General features: G+C 46.8%; 1 protein-coding gene across 1 annotated transcript in view; it reads left to right on the top strand.

The window, feature by feature from the left end:
• Positions 1 to 18,936, top strand: part of LOC108918937 (potassium voltage-gated channel subfamily H member 4-like) — a 49,390-nt gene that overhangs the window by 18,463 nt on the left and 11,991 nt on the right. The window contains exons 2-11 of the mRNA XM_018726585.1: positions 3,233 to 3,466; positions 4,177 to 4,308; positions 4,519 to 4,649; positions 10,923 to 11,163; positions 11,593 to 11,750; positions 12,298 to 12,505; positions 13,680 to 13,874; positions 15,171 to 15,370; positions 16,205 to 16,454; positions 17,319 to 17,533. Coding sequence (XP_018582101.1) covers positions 3,233 to 3,466; positions 4,177 to 4,308; positions 4,519 to 4,649; positions 10,923 to 11,163; positions 11,593 to 11,750; positions 12,298 to 12,505; positions 13,680 to 13,874; positions 15,171 to 15,370; positions 16,205 to 16,454; positions 17,319 to 17,533 — 1,964 coding nt within the window. The remainder of the gene's footprint in view (positions 1 to 3,232; positions 3,467 to 4,176; positions 4,309 to 4,518; positions 4,650 to 10,922; positions 11,164 to 11,592; positions 11,751 to 12,297; positions 12,506 to 13,679; positions 13,875 to 15,170; positions 15,371 to 16,204; positions 16,455 to 17,318; positions 17,534 to 18,936) is intronic.

The following is an 18,936-nucleotide window of genomic DNA, read 5'->3' as shown; positions in this document are numbered from 1 at the left end:
GGACGTGGTCTAACAAAGTGACCGCACCCCAAAAGACGTGAGCCGCTACTCGCTCAAGTCACCACGGTGCCTTTCAGATTACATTTAATCTCCTCCTGGGCCACTGCTTACTCTGGTATGTACTCACACACACACATTTTCCGAACCGCTCGTCCCATAGGGGGTCGCGGGGAACCGGAGCCTAACCCGGCAACACAGGGCATAAGGCTGGAGGGGGAGGGGACACACCCAGGACAGGACGCCAGTCCGTCGCAAGGCACCCCAAGCGGGACTCGAACCCCAGACTCACTGGAAAGCAGGGCCCGGTCCAACCCACTGTGCCATCGCGCCCCCCTTGGTATGTACTCATGTGTACTAAACAAAGTAATGATGTACGTTTAATGAGCACGTCTCTCGAGCAGCCAAGACACACTCACCACGTGATCAATGTGTAACTATGAGCGCAATTTCGGTGAGGGTTGCGCTCATCCACAGTCTGTCCCAGGAGGCACTTCAGGGAGCCCTAGACTCACCAAGGACACCAAAGACACACACACACACACACACACACACACACACACACACACATTCACACTATGGGCAGTTCAGTGCCATCAATCCACTAAAACACATGTCTTTGCAGTGTGAGAGGAAACTCACATGAAACATGAGCACAGCGTACACACTCTTTTACAGACCAGCGTACAGGACTGAACCTACGCTCATCTGCAGAGTCAAGGTGCTGTGAGGCCCCATGGTGCCCTCTACAGTACCATGCTCTCCATGTCAATTAATATTATTGATATGTCAATTAATACGCCATATGCTCTGTGATGAGACTGTGATGCTCAGCAATGGCAGTACAGAGAAGTATCTCTGTACTTATCTCATTTTGGTGAATTATCTAACACTAACACTGACTAACACTAACACGAACTCTAACACTGAGACTAACACTAAAACCAAGACCAAGACTAACCCTAACACTAATCCTCAGATCCCTGTGAGAGCAGCAATCGGTTCATGTCTGGGTTCTCCAGCCTGAACATGCTCCGGATGTGCTGTATGTCAACCCTGACCTGACAGCACGTACTGGCCGTACACCCGCCTACATGTCACACGTGTGTCGACATCGTCTGCCAAAGGCGCTCAGCGTCGGCTCTCACGCACACCACCACCGCCGCTCGAGAGACATGTAGCGCAGAGGCGGTCGCCCTTGTTGCTCTCTTGTAAGCTGGAGAGTTTTGTGTGTTTTCTACCCACAACACACATGTCAACATGGGCAGCGGAGTGTTTCCCAAGTAGCTGTCAGACAACATTTATGCAGCTCAATACACAAGCTATGGAAGTTGCAGTGAAGCCAGCGAAGCTTTATCACGGTGTGATGTCGATGTGCTAAAGGAGTAATTTCCTGGAGAGACAAGCAGGACTTTCGGCAGACTGACGGACTAAAAGTACACAGAGCTCACAGAATGTTGCTCCCCCTAGAGTGTTTTACCTCTCTTTGCATTTTAAACATCTCAACTATGTCACCTTTTCCATTTCTTTGTTACCTGAACAGTGTTAATCTGTCTGTGTGCGTGTGTGTGTGTGTGTGTGTGTACGTGTGTGTGTGTATACGTGTGTGTACGTGTGTGTGATGTGCGTGTGTGTTTTCGAATCATGGGGCAGAGGGCAGTGTGGCACTCTAGGACAGTCACTTGCACCCTTAGGTTGTCTGTCTAAATCCCAGTCCTGCCGCTGTTGAGAAAGGTGTTACTGGGTAAACTGTGCTCTGTTGTACTTGGGACAATACAGTACAGTTTACCCATTAACACCTCCCTAGTTAGTGGACTTAGTCATCTTGTTGTCAAAGTACACAAGTTCAAATTGCTGCTCCTGCTGCAATACCTTGATGAAGGTGTTTGCGCTCAGATGTCCTACCTTTATGGACAGGTAAATACTCACGGGGAGCTTACCTGTCGCAACCCACAGGGACAATACCCCTCGGGGCCAGTGGGGGCGCCACTCAGTGCCACCAGCCCAGGCCAATGCACCTGTTCACAATCCGGTGGTTAGTGAGGTCTAAAAAGAGTAAGCGGTGGAGGCCACACTCACACATTGTGGATTCTTAAGGAGTGTTTCATTGCGCTGTCTTGGCGGTTCCTGGTTACACAGGTTGGGCCTCGGGTGTTTCTGGTCCAGTCCCGCGTGCCCCTCCTGTCTACTCCTATCTTTTGTGCTCCAGTCCAGGGCCAGCGTTCCAGTCCGGTATTTCGTCACGCCTCCGTGTTCCAGTCCTGCTGCCAGATCCTTGTTTTACTTTTCACCTTCGGGTCTCTTCGTTGGGCATCGTAGCTGTGCTTTAGTTTACACTCTGCACCTATATAAGTTATAATACACTCGTATTTGCTATAAATTCACTGCACGGGGGGTCCTTTTGCTTTTCGTCGGTGTCGGAATCCCGTCCGGACACGGAATGAACGTTGTACAAAGAAACGCCGTCTGTGGTGTAGCTAAAATTACTTTAGACAAAACAACAAGTCGAGTGTGTCAGCTAAATTCACTCTCACGTAATGTTTTTAAATTATTTTTTTCCCCCTAAGTTAAGACTATATATATTTAAGTTGCAAAACATTGCAAGTGGTTCAGTCATGTTAAAAAGCTTGACTCACTTCAGAGCTTCAAATCATGTGGTACTTTTTACCTTCTCTCAGTGTATTTTGGAGAAATGCCTCAGTTCAGCTTTCTCTTGGAGCAACGGTGCTCTTACTACTTGCCTTGGTACGGAACCATGGTGAAGCAGCGGCTGGGCTGTAGCAATCGCCGTTTGGGGTAAAACGGATGTAAGAAGTGTGCACTTGTACCAGTCTGCCGAAGACTGCAAAGCAGGCAGCGATTTGGGACGGACGAGCAGCAACAGGCCTGAGATCGGGAAACGTGTCGAAACAGCAGTGCTTGGTTGGTAACAACGTTGTCAACGTTGGCAAAACATGAGTAACATGAACTAAGGAGCCAACAATTCCAGTGAAAATAAGTGCAGTTTCAAGAACAAGTGTGGCGAGAATCAATATAATGATCGTTAAGCCTTAAGCATACCATGAGAACTTGCTAGAACACACTCAAAACACCTATGTAACAGAAGTCCCCACGCACAAGGGATTATGGGGACCCCCCCATCATCACACACACACACTACTGTACGGTTGCTGGACATCCTCCCAGAAGGAGAACCTACTTGGAAACAGTTGCCCTCTCTCTTTGCCCTCTGCAGACAGCAACTTCCTGCTGGGCAACGCGCAGGGGCACCGCGGTTACCCCATCGTCTACTGCTCGGACGGCTTCTGCGAGCTCACGGGCTTTGTGCGCACGGAGGTCATGCAGAAGAACTGCACCTGCCGCTTCTTGTATGGGGCCGAGACCAGCGAGCACGTGGCCCAGCAAATGGAAAAGGCTCTTGAGGGGCGACAGGAGTACCAGGCCGAGGTGCAGTTCTACAAGAAGAACGGTAAGGCCCGGTCGTGCTGCTGTGTTGCTCTCTGGTCCCTGTTGTGCAGCCTTGTGACCCCAGCTTCCTGGCTAGGCTCTGGACCGCCATGGCCCTGCAGCAGTACAAGTGTTCATTGACGGCGAGTGAGTGAGAGCTTTGAGTTTCGTGTGTGGCGGTGGGGGCTCTGTGCTGCTGAGTGAGGCAAGCAAAGCGAGAGAACAGTCTTGGGGCCGGTTGCGTTTGGACCTATTCAAGCAGCCGGCACAGAACCCCACTGTGACTAAGAGGGACCCGGTTAGATGAGGCACTCCTCTGCACACAGCGAGTGACAAACATCTTTCCCATTCCTGTCATTCAGCTGTGACCCTGTTGCGTTGAGGGTTGGAAATAAAGGTCCTCTTTTTGCCTTAAGATGCCCTCTGCTACTACTACCACCCCACCAGTGGTTGTGGTGTTATTTGTGATCAACTTATGATTTTGAGGGAAAGAAAAATGGCACTCATTGCAGTGAATTTGTGCCTCTGGGTCTGAACCCAAAGCACTAAATGTTTAGTGAATCTGGAAGTGAGTGCACTTCTATGAAACATGCGGCAGCAGCAACTAGAAAGTTCTGAAAAACAGGCGTCATGCTAAGTGTTTAGTCAGGCTCATGGTTCGGCCACAGTGTTGCACGCTGCCAGAACACGATTGAGTTTTGATGTCGCGCTCTCTTTGCTCTCGCCCTTCAGGGACCTCCTTCTGGTGTTTATTGGACATCGTGCCCATCAAGAACGAGAAGGGCGAGATGGTGCTCTTCCTGTTTTCCTTCAAGGACATCACTAACACTCGTGGAAAAGGTCACCAGAGCAGCAAAAAGGAAGGTAGGAAGAGACGAGTGCCGCTCTTAGCCTTTGCACTGCTTATGGTTCGACTAACACCTCTTGTACAAGAATGGCGCTTGGGAGCGACCCTTGCGGTTTTCTGCCACGGTGATGTGGCTCCGCAAGCTCTAGCTGTGTGCGGCGGGGTGTTCTGAGGTGACACGTGTGTCCCTGGCCAGTGGAGTTGACTGTCCCCCCTCCGTGTGCCAGAGGACAGGAGGCGGTGCAGGAACAGCAGCGGCTCGCGCTTCACAGATGCCCGGCGGAGGGGGCGCACGGTGCTCTACCACCTGAGCAGCCACTTGTCCAGGCGAAGCAAGAACGAAGTGAAGCTGAGCAGTGTGAGTACTGGTCCAGAAGGGCACTGGTACCCAGCCCAGTCTGAGTGTGTGCCACAGTAAGCCGACAAGCGTTACCGTGAGTGGGCAATACCATCCGTCCATCCACTAGCTTCCAGAAAGTTCCTTGTCTGGCTGCAGGAACCATCCTCAGACTAACTGGTCACAGGATGAGTTCCTTGTAGTAATTTGCTCACTCAGCTTTTAACCATTTCTCCCGGTCAAGCCTGTGGTAGTCTGAAGCCTTTCCTGTAATCACTGGGCACGAGGCTGGGAGGGCGAGGTACACCCACAGTGCCAACTCTTTGCAGGGTAGCAACACACAAGGGTCATCAATTCATGTGAAACATGTTTTGGACTGAGGAAATGAAACCGGAGCACCCCAAGGAAATCCACGTAGACGCTGAGAAACATGCAAATTCGACACACCGTTAGGATTCGAACCAACGCCCAAGCAGCACCGCCCGCCAGTAAGTTCCTTACACTTTGTGCAAAAACACACAGCTTAAGAAGATCCTCATATCTCTGCTGAGCCTCTATAAAGAGATGCTCTCTGCTGGGAGAGGCAGAGGATCAGCTGCCAGATGGAGCAGCTGCATAGAGACATGTGTTGTGGATCGCTGATCTTTCAACTGAACAGTAAAATGCAGTATCTGTCACTGCACCCATGACTAAGACACTTGTGCTGGATACACCACAGCAGTGGACACAGGTGCACTTAAAGTTCATGAAATAGTGTGCATTAACCGTTGAAAGTCTTTTTTTTCTCCCCCCACCATTTCCTGCAGCAGTTTACTACTTTTCACTTACAAAATCAAGTAAATATGTAATTTGGACAGTGGTGCCCAAACTTCTGCATGAAACTATGCTCATGTCAAGATGCAGGATGCTTTTACATGGACAATGTAATTCTTCATGTGGATTTGGCTATTTGGGGAAATACTTGTTCCAGGTTTCTCCTAAACTTTGTCTAAGAACTAAATCGCTTGAAGGACTTCTACGGTAATGTACTGTGTACATACAGTACGGTGTGTATGACTGGCTGATCAATATTGATCAGAAAAATTAATGTAAGCGTGAAGTACTAATCAGCCGTGAGCTCCAGCAGTGCTATCCCCCTAAAACAGTCTCAGAACCCAGGCTTGAGAGGGGACAGGTAGGAGCATTGTGGTACACACTGTGGTAAACCCCCCACAGACGGTAGTTGGGGGGAGCAGGAGCGGAGTGTGATTTTGTGCAAGTGTGACATTGTGTGAGTGCATCATTGCAGCTGGTGTTGCTCTTATTCTTAGCCATGGTTAATCACTCGGAAATAGGCCATCAGATCATTCATATGCCTCTAATTCTGCTTTTCTCTCTGCTAAAAAAAAATTATTTCTGCTCGGGGGGGGGCTCTAATTCACAAAGGCAAATAAGTGTATTGTGGTCTTTTCCCACATTTTCCATACAAGTCTTTATGTGTTCATAAGTCGTGTGTGTGTGTGTGTATGTGTGTGTGTGTGTGTGTGTGTGTGTGTGTGTGTGTGTATATATATATATATATATATATACACACACACATAATTATGTGTATAGCAAGGGCTCAGCTCCACTCGTTCCTGTTTAGCCACTAGTGTCCTCTGCACTCTGCTTTGACTAATAGTTTCCTCTGTGTGTTTGTCTACCACACCAGATGGGACAGGGCCTGTGACTCAGACCTAGCAATGCCGTTGGCCGCCGAGGGCTGCGGGCTGGTATCGGGCTGTTCCTCTGGCTGAGAGGTGGGGTGGGTTGGGGTGAAGGGGGCAGGTGAGCTGGCCCAACAACAAAAAACACCCCAGTGTGGCCTGCATCTGTGCTGCAGTTCTGCGTTCACCTTGAAGCAGATAGTGTAGCAGTGCTGCAAATGAGCCGCAATGTCACCCCCGCCCACACTGACATTGAGGCCGAGAGGCCCCAGGAAAAGGCAGACAGTGAAGCAGGTATACAGAAACACCCCAGATTTACTGGTGTGGACGAAGTGTCTCTTGACATGGCAGTGAAGACATGGATGGAAACGTGTGTTCGTTATGGATGTAACTCATATGGCGTGTTATTCATAAGGACCTAATAATGCGTTGTTCTGGAATGAAAGGGTTAACACATCTATATGTACGTTAATTCATTTAGCAAACACTGTTCTCCAAATGTGATATACTGTACATCTCAGCAATTTTCTTTGCTACTGTTTCTTACATTTAGTTAGCAGACACTTTTTTCTCCAAAATGACTTCCAATGAACTCTATGTAGCGTTATGAGCCCACATGCCTTATTCGCCGCGGTGACTTACACTGCTAGATACGCTACTAACAATGGGTCACTCATCCGTACATCAGTGGAACACACACGCTTTCTCTGTCATTCGCACACTATGGGGGAACCTGAACAGCATGTTTTTGGACTGTGGGAAGAAACCGGAGCACCCGGAGGAAACCCACGTAGACACGAGGAGAACATCCCCACTCCATACAGACTGAGTGGGGATCGAATCTTTAAAAATGTTACGAGATGCAGGGGGCCGTTATGCGGGTGCATTTAGCCAAGCTGCTCAGCTCCGCTAGACTCCAGTTGGTGAAACTCGGCGCAATGCGGCTGTTGACCTGACAGTGAAGAAGAGCTAAACTTCTGCAAAGAGCCAAGGGCTCCTCTCGGCTCACCTGCGCTCTCTCCCCGTTAAACTTTTCGACGGGAGAAGGTCGCTCCAGCGGTGCGCCGGAAAGAGCCGTGTGCAGCTGAGACTTTCTGACCCCTTTTCAGACCGAAAAGCTACGAGCATGGTTTTTTCTTGTGTTTTTCTGTGAACGTTAAACAACAAAAGACGTGTCAATATTGTTCCATTGACATGACAGCACATTTCAGGAAAAAGAGTGGAGGGTGGAAAGGAACGGCAAAAGGATAGCATATCAAGCTTCTCATGCTCTAACTGCTTACAGTTTACAACGCACACATGCAGGTCTCATGGACGAGTAACCCTCTTGAACGTTAAACAATTCTATCCTTTGCCCACCGGGTCTCATTAAAAGGCAGGAATTTAATTTCAATCATTTTCATTAAATAAGAAATATTTTCCCAAAGTCTGTCATGTCAAGGAGAAGCGTTCTGAATATGGTGTGTGTTCACAAAGTGTTTTTTTTTTTTTCTTTGTGTTTCTTTACATATCTTTCTTGTTCTCTATTTATGTGTATGTGTACATTTGATTCCATTTAATTTCGCCTTTCTGTTTCTCTGTCTATATTTAGCCCTTTGTCTGTCTTCGCCCATCCTTCTGTATCAGTTTCTCTAGAACAGTCTCTTTCTACCTCCCCTGTTTCTGACTTCATCCATGTCCATGTCGACATCTTATATCATTCTGTAGCATCTCCTTGCATACAAAGTCATCAGCTCTCGAATGCTCTTGGATGTTCTCTTTTTTTTAACTTGGATTTGATCAGAATTGGGGCTGAATTAGACTGCAGGTGATTTCGGTCGAGGGAAAGCAAATCTGCCAAGCCTTGAGCAACCAATGGACGGGGAGAGACACACACATGGTCCCCAGTCCAAATGAGAACACACGATGTCTTTAGTATTGACAGTAGCACTTGTCAGAAATTTAAGATTGGTGAAGGATGTGGTTGTGTAACATGGCAGTGTTTCATTCCTGTTTCCATTCTGCGGTATGATACGAAGTGCAGAGGAGTGGGCCAAAGTACCTCCGGAGCACCGCACAGGCCTGGTCAGCACATACATGCATTATGTGGTTGCGGTTATTGACTTCTAGTTACTAAATAAACCATTTGTTCATTCAACATATGGCAGTGTTAAATGTTGCATGTGTTTTTTGTTAAATAACTTATCATTTAGATAAGATTACATTTTCGGAGGCATTCGTGGAGAATCCAGATCATTCCACAAAATTTTTCTCAGAACTATAGTGAGTACTGCAGTGTGTATTTTTACGTACCACTCCTGTGATGTTTGCGCTTGCTACGTACTGTAATTTTGACAACTAAAAGTAAAGTTGAGACTACAACATATGGCTTTGATCCAAGGCATGTTAGTGCAGCCTTGTTGGCTCTCACTCAGTCACACACGTGTATAAAACGCAGCAGGTAGTAAATACATAACGATGTGACAGAGAGCCACAGAGGCTCATGACAAGGAGACCCAGACGTAGCATCTGCGAATAAGAAAAGAACAGCCATCTGTAGGCTGGCTTTCGCCACACTTAGAGTGCAATATAATTCACGAATTTCTTTTCTACAAGATGTACGTTGCTTTGCAGAAAAGTGTCTGCTAAATGAATAAATGTTAATGTCAGTATACTATATGTGGTGCTGTGATAAATTCCAAGACTGCCCAGTGTGTGATGCTGCTGTGCTTCATGTGTCCATGGCTTGTGGCCACATCAGCACCACACAGAGCTGTATGTAAATCAAAATGAAGATGAAGTCTGTGGAATGACGGCTTCTGTGGCCTGGTTTTTTTATTCCAATAGCCGTTGGTTGAGGGCCTCTTTGGGAACAGAGCCACGTTGCGGCGCAGCCTCCCTCCACTCTGGTGTCATCCACAGTAACCCATTTTCAAATGAGCACGCCTGTCTTGACCTGCTTTTTATGCAGTGTGAGCATGTTACCATGAGGATGGAGTCTGAAGCTTTCGGTGTTCTTTCAAATCATTGAAAGAACCTCATATTACTTTCCCAGCCAACCTTTCAGCACACCTGTAGCGTCCACAATTTCGACGAGAAAGAAAGATTGAGAGTAATTCTCCGTTTTACACAGAATGTGTCTTGTACTCAAGAATTCAAAGAATTTTCCATGAACAACTGATTGCAGAAAACAGAAATTAAGTAATAGGGCAACACAAGACACATTGCTTGAAAAGCATCCGGACACGTAGATGGACACGTTTGCTTTTTGCTGATGTCTATGGAAAAAAGCAGCTCAAGAAGCCTTGCCATGGACTTTGTCCTCTTTGTAACCGAAGAGTTTCCTTCTGTTTGTGTTTTTGAGGGATTTCAGGGAAGAAGCAGAGCATCTGATATTAGGGGGTCACTTTGACCCCTGTTCACTGCTGCCCTGATGGTCACTGTTGACCAGATGATTAGAAAACCGACCAAATTGTGTAACTCCAGCCGAGTTGCAAATGGCAAATTTTGATCTTTGCCCATCATAAGTATCTGCAGCGGTGAGCAGTGCAGAAGTTGTCCAGCCAGGCTGTTAAACTGTCCCAGACATCATGTGACCACCAGGTTAACACACCGTGCTTAGATGTTTCCTCTTCCCTTTTCTTCTTCCTCTTGGGTTTTATGTCAGTGATTGAGGCAAAAATCTTTGGACTCCAGAAGAAGATACCTGGAGAACAGAGAAAGGCTTCCTTACTGCAAAGTGCTACGTTCTTACTATGACCACATGTTTTTCTCCTAGAAGACTGTTGTCATAACGGAAGACCGAGCAGCTCAATAGAGTAGAATAATTGCCAGTGAGTAAACCTCTTGGTTTCAGCTGGGGTGTGTTCACCTTTTGTGTTTGACTGCCACTCAGCTTTCTGAAGATTGTACTCCCAAGCAGTCCAACTCAAAGCCTTGGAAGCTCACTAACGGAGTGTATTTGTGTTGTGTCAAGTGGAAACGTGTTCCAGCTACACTGCTTTGTGGCATCGTTGAACATCGGTGCACATGGTGAAGGAAACAAACTAACTGTGCTCAAGAATCACACATCTGCAGCTATGTCTCTTTCTCGTAATGTAATGCACAAATTGTATTTTCCAAGAGATGTACATTGCTTTGGAGAAAAGCATCTGCTGAATGAATAAATGTAAATTAACGCCATGCAAGGGCTGAGCGTCTCCACATTGAAATACTAATGTACTATTGTCATGCCAAACTATGCCGTTGATGATTACCTCTGCCTTTTTGGCATTGTTCCTCAAATAACCTGATGCTTACTGTCATTATGTTTATTTTCGTTGCTTTAAATTTGTTCTCAGAAAAGCCATTGAAAGATGCAAGCTCAGATCAGTAGACATTTTCAGAAGCCGTACGGTTAATATGATGGGTTCAAATGTGTTAGGTGACTAATAGAACAGCTGGGTGTTTGGTGCTGCTTCTGAAATATTAGCACGAAGTCTAAAGACTGAAGAAACATGTATTCAAATGTATGTATGTATCAGATGTCCTGCAAGTGCTTGATATAAAAGCAGTCTGATACCCATCAAGATTCTCCTTCATCACATTCACACAAAAGGCACTGATGGACTGGCGTACATGTCTCCTGCAGGACGTGTTTGAGAAACCCTCCCTCCCGGAGTACAAGGTGGCTGCGGTGCAAAAGTCACGGTTCATCCTGCTACACTACAGTATCTCCAAGGCTCTGTGGGACTGGATGATCCTGCTGGCCACCTTCTACGTGGCAGTCACTGTGCCCTACAACGTGTGCTTCACCACTTATGATGACCTGGAGACCACGTCACGCAGCACTATTGTCAGTGACATTGCTGTGGAGATGCTCTTCATCCTAGGTGAGTGAGTCTGGGTAGAAGGACAGCAAGGTTGATGGCAGGCCCACCTACACAGTAAGAACTCATTATTAGAAGTTTGCAGGTTCACACCCCCTGAGGGACCCTGATGTTCTGTGGTTTTTGTTGTTTAATGATCCACTCTTGTAAAGGGTAATGCTATCAAAACCTAGGCTATACAGATGGGGACATGTGCAAAAGCTATGAGTAAAACTGACCACTGGCAAACTCATCTATTTTACTTGAAGCACAAAACTAAAAATACACATTACTTAAAGTACGTGACATGTTAATAAATGTACTGCTTTTATGTGCATGTGGAAAACTCACTCTCATTTCCCTTTATATTTGACCTATCATCGGCAAGCTGTGTAATACTGTATACTGTACTACTGTGTGAAATTAAATTAACCAAAGTGCAATTTGCTGTAGACATCATCCTCAACTTCCGCACTACCTACGTGAGTCAGTCCGGCCAGGTGGTGTATGACTCCCGGTCCATCTGCATCCACTATGCGGCAACGTGGTTCTTTGTGGACCTGATTGCAGCACTGCCCTTTGACCTCCTGTACGCCTTTAACATCACCGTGGTACGTGACGAACGTATCGCTACCACATTGTGAACAACCAAAACACTGCAATAGCACAAGGACTATAACGCACATTACTTTAACCTTCTTACTTATAACTCACTTTCATTATTTTTTTCTTTGCATAGATTTATTTCTTTCTCACAATATAGTATGTCAGTTTCTCACTTTATTTAACTGACATACAGTTCAGTAATACGTAGCTATTTAAATAGACAGATGAGAGCAAGAGCGACTTACCTTCCTGTGATGATTTTAAATATGACGACTTTCCCACATTTTCCTCCATGTGGACAAAAAACTATTTCCCACCAGCTTTTAAAACTTTTTCGGAGACACTTTAACTGATTTTGTGACAATTTATTACGCATAGGGGTACAGTAGAAAGGTAAGTGCATCCTGTAGCTAAACCTCAATGCCCAACGTAGGTGCTAGGTAAATTTGGGTCGTCTTGATGGTTCCCTGGCTCTCAGAATTGAGGTACACGGACACGAACATGTTACCCGATGTTGATCTCCCGTGCCCATGTGTGCACTGGTCCCTGCAGACGTCTCTCGTCCACCTGCTGAAAACGGTGCGGCTGCTGCGCTTGCTGCGGCTGCTACAGAAGCTAGACCGCTACTCACAGTACAGCGCCATGGTCCTCACACTGCTCATGTCCATGTTTGCCCTGCTGGCCCACTGGATGGCCTGTATCTGGTATGTAATTGGCCGCAAGGAGATGGAGAGCAATGATCCCGTCACCTGGGACATCGGTGAGTTCCTAAAGGCTTTGCATCCCCACAGTTATGAAACTCTTTTACTTTCTCTCCTGGGACAAAGACAGCTTGCTGTACATGTAGAACTGTAACCAGAGCATAAGGGGAAGAGAATGGATTGCTGCTTGAGGATGAAAAAACTCAGAGATCCCAACCAAATTAGCTTTCTAAAGTGTTCATCACTACGGCAGAGAAATGGGAAAAGGGGTCGTGCTGCTTGGCAAGGAAAAACCCTACAGAGAATTCAGACATCCATCCATTTGACTTCCTCCAAACATCTCTGCTCACTTCACGTTTATAAGAAAAAGATCGTCTTGGCATGACTCAACAGTCCATTGGATCCTTAAGTAGTGCATTGTATGTTTTTTTTGGGGGTTGGAAGCATTCTTCCCATCTCTTTGCTCCATTAAATCGAGAGAAAAAGTTTTTTGTCCCGAAGTCAGATCCCTCCAGGATCAACACTTCCTCCTGCATGCACTCTTGGTCCCTGCGGCTCTGAGCTTCTGTCGATGTTAACGGTGCCATCACCTCTGTTCAGTTAAGCAGAGAGGGAGCGAGATGTGAATAAGTTACATAGTCTCCCTTGTTGACATCCAGGTGGCAGAGAATTCTCCCCACCTTCCCTTGAGCATTAATCGCAGCCACCAGTTAACCTGGATCACCATTGTGCAACACTGAGGAATTGGACACGGGTCCATTGGACACAGGGTATTTCCTGTGTATTTCCTGGGCTTTCAAGGGTGTTTCAAACAGGGCCTTTTCTCATTTTAAGAGAACCTCATTCTTCTCTGAGATATCTTCTTTAGTTATGTTAATGGTGACATGACAGGCGTTCTGAACGCTGATTCCAGCAGTTCATTGGCTCCCTCACTGCTTGAGACTGTGGGCTGAAAGACAGGACAGTTTATGATTCATCCAAAGTGCTTTTCAATCTTACACCCACCAGTGTCATGTTGACCTCCTGATGCGATTTCCTGAGGCCTCAGAGGTTGCCATGAGCAGCATTAATTTCTATATGAGTTTGACGTGAATGTGACTCTGCTAAATATCAACAGACATCTTAAGTGCTGGAGAATGGGGGGTCCTGGGAAATTCATCACACGCACTCCTAGCCCTGCCACCGAGGCTTTCCAGCCATCTAGTGCTATCTGTTTGTGTGTCCGTGCCCCAGGGTGGCTGCATGAGTTAGGGAAGAGGCTGGAAACCCCGTACACCAACAGCACGACTGGGGGTCCCTCACTGCGCAATGCCTACATCGCCGCCCTCTACTTCACCCTCAGCAGCCTCACCAGTGTGGGCTTTGGCAATGTGTGTGCCAACACAGATGCTGAAAAGATCTTCTCTATCTGCACCATGCTCATTGGAGGTGAGTCTTGTCCTTTCACATTTTATTGCGAGACCGCAGATTTGTGAAGCGGAGACTTTCCAGGCCTTGGAGCCACACCACCATCACTTGGTTTGGCTTCAGGGGCTCAGAACTGAGTGAACATAGTAGTCCTTTCTTCCCAGGCACCTAGAATGCAGACCTCAGCATGCTGTGTCACTTGTGCTGTAGGACGGTACATTTTTGAACCCACAGCACAAATCTTTCTTTATACCCCCAAGCAGTGAATTTTTTTAATTGTAGTGCTTTTAATTTCTATAAAAGTATGAATTTTTATATTAATTATTTATTTTCTATTATTAGCCTTAGACTGCAAACGAGACGGTTTGAGCCCAGAGATGTGTTTATGGGGAAATGTGTCATAAAATGTCTACTTCTTCAACGCAGAAATACAGCGCAAATGTATCTTTTTAGAAGAAGTACATCTAACTTGCAGTATTGTGATGCCTTAAAAAGAATGACGTTGGGGTACTTTTGGCTTAAAGGTGTTCCTTTGTTCATCGCTTGGTCTCACTGTGAGAAGAGACCTCAAAAAATAAATTGATTTGAACTGAACTGGGAGGGGTGGCGTGTGGGCATGCCGACGTGGCGGGTTTGGCCGGCGTCCCCTGTGTGTGGGTCTGGAGTTTGGGTCCTGCTTGGGGTTCCTTGCGCTGGACTGGCATCCCGTCCTGGGTGCGTCCCCCTCCCCCTCCAGCCTTGCGCCCTGTGTTTCCGGGAGAGGCACTGGCTCGCCACAACCTCCCCTCAGGACAAGCGGTTGTTGAGATTGGTTGGTTGAACTGAATTGAATTGAACTGAATTCATACAGTTCAGGGACCTGAAACACAACTTGTCTTTTAGCAAACACAAGCAAACAAAGGAATTCCCATTGTTGCTATGAACAAAACGTGATCCTCTTCTCCTGGTTCTCTCAGCACTGCCCCTTTCCTCAGGTTTGCCCTAAATATAGTTGGCCTTCAAAGGCCACTTCATTCTGCTGTCATTCATTCATTCTTGTCTTTCCTTCCTCCTTCTATATGTAGGATGTGCAGCTTTTCATTGTTATTCATATGAATTTGTTCTCTTGACAGAAAACAATCTAACCCTTTTTCCATGTAGTAAATTCGAATCTCAAAAGATTCCAGGCATTTTTAGCATTCATAGACAGAAACTGACCTCCCTCAATGTGAACATGTAGCTAATGACCCTACGGCAGCCCTAACCCGACCAGCAGGTGACTGAAAGGACAGGTGAGACGGGTTGCCTCACGGTCTGACCGGGACACGTCTTCCACAGCCCTGATGCACGCAGTGGTGTTTGGCAACGTGACAGCCATCATCCAGCGCATGTACTCCCGCCGCTCGCTGTACCACACACGCATGAAAGACTTGAAGGACTTCATCCGAGTGCACAGGCTGCCGCAGCAACTCAAGCAGCGCATGCTGGAGTACTTCCAAACCACCTGGTCGGTGAACAATGGCATCGACGCCAATGAGGTAAGAGTCTTCTTCTTCGAATAATATCTTCCAGAAAGAATGTCAAAAACTGAAACAGACTGTCAAAGAGAGGGTAGCTGCTAGCACAGATGTTAGAGCTGCTGCCTTTGGTCTCGCAGGTTCGAATCTCACCTCTGACTCTAGTACCCTTATGTGAGGTACTCACCCTAAGTTGCTCCAATAAAGTTCCCCAGCTGTATGAACGGGTCAATAATTATAAGTAGCTTAACTTTGTATGTTTATTTGGAGAAAAGCATCAGGGCAATGAATAAACGCAAACTACATATGTCCTAAATATGATGCAGTATTGAACCTTAACGCACATTTAATTTTGGTTCTGAGCAATTGGTTTTTGGGTGAATATTTTCATCATTCATTGATTTTAAAAGACATGTGCAGAGAATCTATGATGTTTCTACTTTTTATCGGCGGTATCAGGGTAAACACTACATGACAAACAAGTAACTTCCTGCATTTCAATATCAGTTGTGCCTGTTCGTCTGTCATATCATCTGAGTAATGTTTCTAAAACACCTATATTTTTGTTTATTTTGTTAATTTCCTCTGGTTTTCTGGCAGACCTTTTGCACTCGGGTCTTGATTCTCCCCTCTTGCTCAAGTTTAATTCATTCACTCGTGTTCATGCTTATGCTTTTACCTTCAAGTACCTCACTGAAACAGTTTTTTCCTCGAGACAGATGTATTTCACATGCACATCATCATCAAGTTCTCTTCATGTTGACCAAGTAAGAGGAAGCATTGGAAATACTGTGGTGTGGGTTCCACTTGGGTCTCTACGAGCTTCAGGTAGGATCTGTGTCTTGCAACCCCCAGCTCCTTCATGACTTCCCAGACGAGCTGCGTGCCGACATCGCCATGCATCTCAACAAAGACATCCTACAGCTGCCGGTGTTTGAGTCAGCCAGTCGGGGCTGCCTGCGCTCCCTCTCGCTGCACATCAAGACCTCCTTCTGCGCTCCTGGGGAGTACCTCATCCGGCATGGGGATGCACTGCACGCCAACTACTTTGTCTCCTCCGGCTCTCTGGAGGTGCTAAAGGACGGCATGGTGCTGGCCATCTTGGGTTAGTTGGGATCGCCACATTTTTTCCCTGTAAAGCTTAGCTTTAATGCATAATTACTCCTACTCACTTTGCTCGATCGCTTGTCCTTACCAGGGTAGCAGCAGCCCAGGGTCTGTCCCAGAATCAGTGGGCACTAGGCTAGAAGCAGAACACCTTGGATGGGGTGCCAGTCCATTGCAGGGTAGCCACACACAAACACACACACAGAGCAATGTTACCCCCTGTGCCACTGCTCTGCAGTTAATGCGAAATTAATGTGTAATAAAAGAAACATGTCATTGTAATATGCCACCAGTTAGTTGCATCAAACAACTTCACTGAAGTATTGTATATGTTTCATTATTACACCAAGCTGAGATTTCCAAAGCAGCTAATAGTTTAACTCATTTTTAAAGTTGGATGCTTTTAGTGTAGAAATCCTGGTTAAGTACCCTGCTCTACCACAATTAGGATTTCAAACTTTGACCTTCAAGTTGCACATTCATGTCCTTGAGCACCAACAACAGTGAAAGATTTATTCACATTAAAACAAGCTATATTTCATATTTCATCTGAGAATGTGCCTGTAGTAGGAGGTATATGTATATTACACGTATTCATTTATCAGACGCTTCTATGCAAAGTACAAACTCCACACAGACTGAGTGGGGATCAAACCCACATCCTCTTGCACCACCCAGGCGCTGTGAGACAACAGCGCTACTCGCTGTGCCACCGTGCCACCCAATAAATAACGATACCAGTATAGATACAGTAAACTGTAGATATACAGTTTTCCCGATTCCTTGTGAGAGCTGGTGGTCCCCCAGGGAATGGAAGGTTGAAGCTGCTTCCTCACTTTGTGATCACCTTCTCTTGCTCCAGGGAAGGGCGACCTGATTGGGGCAGACCTTCCTGCACACGACCAGGTGATCAAGACCAATGCAGACGTGAAGGCCCTCACCTACTGTGACCTGCAGCATATCAGTGTGCGAGCACTGCGTGAGGTGCTGGAGCTGTACCCCGAGTACGCGAGCCGCTTCACAGCCGACATACACCACAGCCTCACTTACAACCTGAGGGAGGGCAGCGAGGCCGAGGTGAGGCGCTCTCTCTCTCTCTCTCTCTCTCTCTCTCTCTCTCGCTCTCTCGCTCTGAGACGCTCGCACACACACGACTCCTCTCTGTTGGGTGCAGATTACGCAGCAGGCCTGCACACACATTTACATTAATCTGTTTATCTGAAACTTTTCTCAAAAGTGACTTACTCTGTTAAACTACCTACAATTATTGATATAGCTGAATAATTTTACTGGAGGAACTTGGAGTAGGTACCTTGCTCAAGGGTACTACAGCTGGAGGTGGGATTCAACCCCACGCTCTTTGGATCCTAAGGCAGCAGCTCTTACCAGTACGTTGCCAACTGCTGCCCACACAATGACACATTATTTCTCATGAAAAATTGCTGCTGATGTGATATTTTATCCATAACAGCATTTTACCTGTTTATACAACAGAAGAGGCATGACAGCAGTAACCATCTATTTCGATGTTTGTTTCCTTAACCACTGCCGTCCTCCACTGCATAAACACAAATGCACTTGTGACACTGGTTTATTCACATGCAGAATGCAAAAAATGTGTGTACTCATGCTTTGGTTCACATACTGACACATTCAATCAGGCTGAAACCACAGAACCCCAGCAGTGAAGGGAAGCTAGAAGCTCGAAGCCCTGGAGGCAAAGAGGGAGACGCGTGTGTGAAAGCTGCTGGTTTCACTACAGGACATACAATGTGGGGAAGGGGTGTGGGGTCAGGCTTGGGGTCAAAGGGCACTGTGCTCTCGTACCCATGCGAGCTCTGAAACTTTTGGCCTCCAGCCTTGTTCATGACCTGCTGCCTCTCCTTCTTGTGCTTGTCCCCCAGCGCCCTGCTGAAGAGACACCTTACTGGCAGAAGAGAATATACACCTTTATGATTCTCCAACTGTCTCTCGCAGGACGGCTTATTGCGGCTCTCTTTACCTCTCTATTGTATTGTAATACGTTGCAGGCCTTATGTTGTCCTCCGCTTGTCTAGATGGCTAAACCAGGTGTGTTTCATGCTGTAATGCTGTGGAGGAAATAGAGCTGAAGCCCGAGAGCCCCAGCTGGATGGTCGCCTCTAGGGGGCGAACGCAAAAGGAAGAAGGCGCTTACGAGCTTGTGGGGTGTTGAAGTGAGCCGAGTCTCACGGAGAACTGAAAACAAATGCTTCCAGGGAAAATAAGTAAAATAAATTGTGCTCTAATGCACCAATCACATATTTCCAACCATGAGAACCTCATTTACTCTCTCTCCCACCCACTCACTTGCTTCCATATTCACTACGTGATATTGACCACTTGTCCAATTGGGGTCATGGTGGTTTGGAGCCTATGCGAGGAGCACAGGGAACTAGGCCAGTGAGGGTTTGCCCTGGAAAGGATGCCAGGCCATCGCAGGGGAGTCGCACTCGCACACA

The sequence above is a fragment of the Scleropages formosus genome, chromosome 20 (genome assembly GCF_900964775.1).
Source record: "Scleropages formosus chromosome 20, fSclFor1.1, whole genome shotgun sequence".
Lineage (NCBI taxonomy): Eukaryota > Metazoa > Chordata > Actinopteri > Osteoglossiformes > Osteoglossidae > Scleropages > Scleropages formosus.
This window is presented reverse-complemented; position numbering and strand designations above follow the sequence as displayed.